Here is a 7749-nt window from a genome sequence, read left to right as displayed (position 1 = left end):
TCTGCACTATCTCTGCAACTTTCTGTGACTCTACAAATATTTCAAAGTAAGAATTTTTTAAGAATTGTCAAAATTTGAATAATTTATTATTCCTAACTTTCCAAGATGGCATATATGTTTTAGAGTGTCTTAAAGTTTGTTTTCTTTTGAACTGTGCAAATTTTATATGAAATTCCTGCCATTTCTCCCTGCCTCCCAAACTTAAAAGCAGCTGAACCTTCTCCCCAGATATGTCACTTTTATTGTCAAACTGAAAACTGGGTAAGAAGCTTAACAGTTGGTTTTCGACTAATGGCTGTTTTAATGAGAAATTACATATGTCACTTTAGAATTAGCAGAGCCATTGGTGATCAGTAAGTAAGGCTCAGAAAAATGACGATTTTGCTATGACAGAGGCAAGAGATTAGCTAAGAGTCCTGTTTTGCTACCATTCCCTGGGTTGGGAAGATCTCCTGGAGTGGGAAATGGCGATCCACTCCAGTATTTTGCCTGAAAAATCCCATGGACAGAGGAGCCTGGCAGTCTACAGTCCAAAGGGTTGTAAAGAGTTGAACATGACTGAGCAACTGAACACACATGCAGTTAACAGCTTTTTGCAGTTAACTGCTTTTTGCATTAAATATATGTGTTTACAAACAGTTAGCTAATACCAGTAGATCACTGTATTTAACTCCACATTAGGGACATACAGTTTTCTGGGGCAGAAGCCCACTGTACCCCTCTTTGCCTGGCCAAGCAATAAAGCTATTAATTTCTACTTTATCCCCCCAAAATAGCTCCACATTGAAAATTATCCTATATATTTAAAGAAACCCATTATTACCCTTCTTACAGCATTTCTACTGTATCAGTATAGATATCATAAGACCCTAATGTGAAAGTAAAGCACCATTAACCAGTATTAACTAGCTGTTATGTAGGAGTGGCTTTAAAGAACTGATCCTCAAGTGGTAAAGAATCTGTTTGCAATTCAGGAGACTCAGAAGACATGGGTTCAATCTGCAGGTCGAGAAGATCCTCTGGAGAAGAAATGGCAACCCACTCCAGTATTCTTGCCTGGAGAATCCCATGGACAAAGAAGCCTACTGGGCTGCAGTCCATAGGGTCGCAAACAGTTGGACATGACTGAGCACACACGTTAATAGAAACTCACCGAATTAACTGTGCTCTTCCAGGTGAAACAGATGATCTGGACTTTTCAAGTTTTCCTCCATGTTTTTCTACTTGGGTGTCTCTTAGTGTATTTCTGCTCCTAAAGAAATATTAATTATATTAATTACTTTATGCTAATAGAATATTAAAAATATAAATGTGTACAAATATTCCATCATTATCATGCACCCAAATGATATGTTTTCCTGACAGAGAATGACTATGAGTTTCAGTCTCATCTGACACCTGAGAGGTCCCTTCTGTCCTGTCCTGCAAGCAGAGCCATGAATTTTATATAATGGAGAAACACTTGTCCAATATTTCTTTGTGCCAGAAACAGGTCTTCACAGGTTGCTATCACTGGAAAGGTCCTTCAGTCTATGTCTTCTACCCTGAGTCCCAACTGCCTGTGTTCTCCTTGCCCACCCAACATCACAGCAGGGCCTGTGTCGATTTTCTGGACATTCTCAAGCTTAGTATACTTTTTGGAATATACTGGTTTGCATTAAATCCTTGTTTAGTAAATTCTTAACTGAAAAAAAAGTGAGCACATGGAAAAAGCAGTATTTTATAATTCATCCCCCAGTTAACAGATGAGCCCAAACACTTATCATTTTCAGACTCACCCTTTCAAAGAGAGCCACAAGGTCAAATACCCGCAAATCAGGGAGAATCAGAGGAGCAAGGTGTCTCACCTCCCACAAGTCTCCCCTCTCTCAGCTCTCTGAGTCTGTGTCCAAAATACAGTCACCTGTGCTTCTTGGAATCCCTATAGGTGAGGGTCCCCACATGACCAGTAGGGAGCCCGTTCTTAATAAGGGGACAACATGGAACACTAAAAATACACTGAAACTTGTAACCCATTTGCTAAAACTTCACAAAGTGCTCTAGGTGCTTCTGACTGCTTTGGTGTTGGCAACATTGGCCTTTATTCTTTGCTTTGGCACCAATTTACAAAGGGTCCTGAATGGAGCTGCTGCTGCTGCTGCTAAGTCGCTTCAGTCGTGTCCGACTCTGTGCGACCCCATAGACAGTAGCCCACCAGGCTCTGCCGTCCCTGGGATTCTCCAGGCAAGTACATTTCAGACTTTCATAAAACCAGTGTCCACTTTACTCAGGCCTGTCACATGTTTCAGATTTTATCCTTTTTATAGTATTCATTTAAAGTTCTCTTAATACACATGGTACCACCGCTATGAAGTTTCCCCTAATTAACTTCACATGATTTTATATTTTTTTAACTAATTTATTTAATTGGAAGCTAATTACTTTACATTATTGTAGCAGTTTTTGCCATACATCGACATGAATCAGCTATGGGTGCACATGTGTTCCCCATCCAGAACCCCCCTCCCACCACTGGTCATCCCAGGGCACCAGCCCTGAGCACCCCATCTCATGTATCGAACCTGGACCAGCAATCCGCTTCACATATGATAATATACACGTTTCAACACTACCCTCTCAAATCATCCCACCCTTGCCTTCTCCCATTGAGTCCAAAAGACTATTCTTTACATCTGTGTTTCTTTTGCTGTCTCACATATAGGGTCATCGTTAACCATCTTTCTAAATTCCATATATATGCGTTAGTATACTGTATTGGTGTTTTTCTTTCTGACTGACTTCACTCTGTATAATAGGCTCCAGTTTCATCCACCTCATTAGAACTGATTCAAATGCATTCTTTTTAATGGCTGAGTAATACTCCATTGTGTATATGTACCACAGCTTCCTTATCCATTCATCTGCCGATGGACATCTAGGTTGCTTCCATATCCTGGCTATTGTAAACAGTGCTGCGATGAACAAGATGAACATTGTCTCTTTCAAATCTGGTTTCCTCAGTGTGTATGCCCAGCAGTGGGACTGCTGGGTCATATGGCAGTTCTATTTCGTTTTTTTAAGGCATCTCCACACTGTTCTCCATAGTGGCTGTACTAGTTTGCACCAACAGTGTAAGGGGGTTCCTTTTTCTCCACACCCTCTCCAGCATTTATTGTTTGTAGACTTTTTGATGGCAGCCATTCTGACTGCCGTGAGATGGTACCTCATTGTGGTTTTGATTTGCATTTCTCTGATAATGAGCGATGCTGAGCATCTTTTCATGTGTTTGTTAGCCATCTGTATGTCTTCTTTGGAAAAATGTCTGTTTAGTTCTTTGGCCCATTTTTTGATTGGGTCATTTATTTTTCTGGAATTGAGCTGCAGGAGCTGCTTGTATATTTTTGAGATTAATTCTTTGTCAGTTGCTTCATTTGTTATTATTTTCTCCCATTCTGAAGGCTGTCTTTTCACCTTGCTTATAGTTTCCTTCGTTGTGCAAAAGCATTTAAGTTTACTTAGGTCCCATTTGTTTATCTTTGCTTTTATTTCCATTACTCTGGGAGGTGAGTCATAGAGGATCCTGCTGTGATGTACGTTGGAGAGTGTTTTGCCTATGTTCTCCTCTAGGAGTTTTATAGTTTCTGATCTTACATTTATATCTTTAATCCATTTTGAATTTATTTTTGTGTATGGTGTTAGAAAGTGTTCTAGTTTCATTCTTTTACAAGTGCTTGACCAGTTTTCCCAGCACCACTTGTTAAAGAGATTGTATTTTCTCCACTGTATATTCTTGCCTCCTTTGTCAAAGATAAGGTGTCCTTAAGTGTGTGGATCTATCTCTGGGCTTTCTATTTCATTCCATTGATCTATATTTCTGTCTTTGTGCCAGTACCATACTGTCTTGATGACTGTAGCTTTGTAGTATAGTCTGAAGTCAGCCAGGTTGATTCCTCCAGTTCCATTCTTCTTTCTCAAGATTGCTTTGGCTATTTGAGATTTTTTTGTATTTCCATACAAATTGTGAAATTATTTGTTCTATTTCTCTGGAAAATACTGTTGGTAGGTTGATAGGGACGGCACTGAATCTATAGATTGCTTTGGGTAGTATACTCATTTTCACCATATTGATTTTACCAATCCATGAACATGGTATATTTCTCCATCTATTTGTGTCATCTTTGATTTCTTTCACCAGTGTTTTATAGTTTTCTATATATAGGTCTTTTGTTTCTTTAGGTAGATTTATTCCTAAGTATTTTATTCTTTTTGTTGCAATGGTGAATGGAATTGTTACCTTAATTTCTCTTTCTGTTTTCTGATTGTTAGTGTATAGGAATGCAAGGGATTTCTGTGTGTTAATTTTATATCCTGCAACTTTACTATATTCATTGACTAGCTCTAGTAATTTTCTGGTGGAGTCTTTAGGGTTTTCTATGTAGAGGATCATGTCATCTGCAAACAGTGAGAGTTTTACTTCTTCTTTTCCAATCTGGATTCCTTTTATTTCTTTTCTTCTCTGATTGGTGTGGCTAAAACTTCCAAAACTATGTTGAATAGTAGTGGTAAGAGTGGGCACCCTTGTCTTGTTTCTGAATTTGGGGGAAATGCTTTCAATTTTTCACCACTGAGGATAATGTTTGCTGTGGGTTTATCATATATGGCTTTTATTTTGTTGAGGTATGTTCCTTCTATTCCTTCTGGAGGGTTTTTATCATAAATGGATGCTGAATTTTGTCAAAGGCCTTCTCTGCATCTATTGAGATAATCACATGGTTTTTAATCTGTCAGTTTGTTAATGTGGTGTATCACAATGATTGATTTGCAGATATTAAAGAATCCTTGCATCCCTGGGATAAATCCCACTTGGTCATGATGTATGATCTTCTAAATATGTTTTTGGATTCTGTTTGCTAGAATTTTGTTAAGGATTTTTGCATCTATGTTCAGTGATATTGGCCTGTAGTTTTCTTTTTTGTGGCATCTTTGTGGTATTAGGGTGATGGTGGACTCAGAATGGGTTTAGAAGTTTACCTTTCTCTGAAATTTTCTGGAAGAGTTTGCATAGGATAGGTGTTATCTCTTCTCTAAATTTTTGGTAGAATTCAGCTGTGAAGTCATCTGGTCCTGGGCTTTTGTTTGCTAGAAGATTTCTGATTACAGTTTTGATTTCTGTGCTTGTGATGGGTCTGTTAAGATTTTCTATTTCTTCCTGGTTCAGTTTTGAAAAGTTCCACTTTTCTAAGAATTTGTCCATTTCTTCCAAGTTGTCCATTTTATTGGCATATATTTGCTGATAGTAGTCTCTTACGATCTTTTGTATTTCTGTGTTGTCTGTTGTGATTTCTCCACTTTAATTCTGATTTGATTCTTCTCCCTTTTTTTCTTGATGAGTCTGGCTAATGGTTTGTCTATTTATCTTCTCAAAGAACCAGCTTTTAGCTCTGTTGATTTTGGTTATGGTCTCCTTTGTTTCTTTTTCATTTATTTCTGCCCTGATTTTTATGATTTCTTTCCTTCTACTAACCCTGGGGTTCTTCATTTCTTCCTTTTCTAGTTGCTTTAGGTGTAGAATTAGTTATTTATTTGACTTTTCTCTTGTTTCTTGCAGTAAGCTTGTATTTCTATGAACCTTCCCCTTAGCACTGCTTTTACTGAATCCCATAGGTTTTGGATTGTTATGTTTTCATTTTCATTCGTTTCTATGCATATTTTGATTTTTTATTTCTTTTTTGATTTCCTCTGTGATTTGTTGTTTATTCAGAAGTGTATTGTTTAGCCTTCATATGTTTGTATTTTTAATATTTTTCCAGTAGTTGACATCTAATATTACTGCATTGTGATCAGAAAAGATGCTTGGAATGATTTCACTTTTTTTTAAATTTACAAAGGCTAGATTTAAGGCCCAAGATGTGATCTATCCTGGAGAAGGTTCTGTGTGCACTTGAGCAAAAGGTGAAATTCATTGTTTTGGGGTGAAATGTCCTACAGACATCAATTAGGTCTAACTGGTCCATTGTATCATTTAAAGTTTGTGTTTCCTTGCTAATTTTCTGTTTAGTTGATCTATCCATAGGTATGAGTTGGGTATTAAAGTCTCCCACTATTATTGTGTTACCATTAATTTCCCCTTTCATACTTGTTAGCATTTGTCTTACATATTGTGGTGTTCCTATGTTGGGTGCATATATAATTGTTATATCTTCTTCTTGGATTGACCCTTTGATCATTATGTAGTGTCCTTCTTTGTCTCTTTTCACAGTCTTTATTTCAAAGTCTATTTTATCTGATATGAGTATTGCTACTCCTGCTTTCTTTTGGTCTCCATTTGTGTGAAATATCTTTTTCCAGCCCTTCACTTGCAGTCTGTATGTGTCCCTTGTTTTGAGGTGGTTCTCTTGTAGGCAGCATATATAGGGGTCTTGTTTTTGTATCCATTCAGCCAGTCTCTGTCTTTTGGTTGGGGCATTCAACTCATTTACATTTAAGGTAATTATTGATAAGTATGATCCCGTTACCATTTACTTTGTTTTGGGTTCGAGTTTATAAAGCCTTTCTGTGTTTCCTGTCTATAGAAGATCCTTTAGCATTTGTTGAAGAGCTGGCTTGGTGATGATGAATACTCTCAGCTTTTGTTTGTCTGTAAAGCTTTTGATTTCTCCTTCATATTTGAATGAGATCCTTGCTGGGTACAGTAATCTGGGTTGTAGGTTTTTCTCTTTCATCACTTTAAGTATGTCCTGCCATTCCCTTCTGGCCTGAAGAGTTTCTATTGAAAGATCACCTGTTATTCTTATGGGGATCCCCTTGTGTGTTATTTGTTGTTTTTCCCTTGCTGCTTTTAACATGTGTTCTTTGTGTTTGATCTTCATTAATTTTATTAAAATGTGTCTTGGGGTGTTTCACCTTGGGTTTATCCTATTTGGGACTCTCTGGGTTTCTTGGACTTGGGTGGCTATTTCCTTCCCCATTTTAGGGAAGTTTTCAACTATTATCTCCTCAAGTATTTTCTCATGGCCTTTCTTTTTGTGTTCTTCTTCTGGGACTCCTATGATTCGAATGTTGGGGCATTTGACATTGTCCCAGAGGTCTCTGAGGTTGTCCTCATTTATTTTTATTCTTTTTTTTTTCCTCTCTGCTTCATTTATTTCCACCATTCTATCTTCCACCTCACTTATTCTATCTTCTGCCTCGGTTATTCTACTGTTGGTTCCCTCCAGAGTGTTTTTGATCTCAGTTATTGCATTATTCATTATTGATTGACTCTTTTTTATTTCTTCTAGGTCCTTGTTAAACTTTTCTTGCATCTTCTCAATCCTTGTTTCCAGACTGTTTATCTGTAACTCCATTTTGTTTTCAAAATTCTGGATCATTTTTACTATCATTATTCTGATTTCTTTTTCAGGTAGATTCCCTATCTCCTCCTCTTTTGTTTGGTTTGGTGGGCATTTATCTTGTTCCTTTACCTGCTGAATATTTCTCTGCCTTTTCATCTTGTTTAGATTGCTATGCCTTTTCATCTTGTTTAGATTGCTATGTTTGGGGTGGCCTTTCTGTATGCTGGAAGTTTGTGGTTCCTCTTTATTGTGGAGGTTCCTCCCTGTGGGTGGGATTGGACAAGTGGCTTGTCAAGGTTTCCTGGTTAGGGAAGCTTGCATCAGTGTTCTGGTGGGTGGAGCTGGATTTCTTCTCTCTGGAGTGCAATGAAGTGTCCAGTAGTGAGTTTTGAGGTGTCTATAGGTTTGATGTGACTTTGGGCAGTCTGTATATTAA

General features: G+C 37.7%; 1 protein-coding gene across 5 annotated transcripts in view; it reads right to left on the bottom strand.

Annotated features, from left to right (window-relative positions):
• ARMC4 (armadillo repeat containing 4) overlaps positions 1–7749 on the bottom strand; it is a 173597-nt gene that overhangs the window by 133116 nt on the left and 32732 nt on the right. For all 5 annotated transcript variants that reach the window (XM_010860039.1, XM_010860037.1, XM_010860040.1 and 2 more), the window contains exon 9: positions 1154–1252. In XM_010860039.1, coding sequence (XP_010858341.1) covers positions 1154–1252 — 99 coding nt within the window. The remainder of the gene's footprint in view (positions 1–1153; positions 1253–7749) is intronic.

This window comes from Bison bison, unplaced genomic scaffold (assembly GCF_000754665.1).
Source record: "Bison bison bison isolate TAMUID 2011002044 unplaced genomic scaffold, Bison_UMD1.0 scf7180017864461, whole genome shotgun sequence".
In the NCBI taxonomy this organism is placed as follows: Eukaryota; Metazoa; Chordata; class Mammalia; order Artiodactyla; family Bovidae; genus Bison; species Bison bison.
Note: the sequence above shows the minus strand (reverse complement) of the source record. Positions and strands in the feature narration are given on the sequence as shown.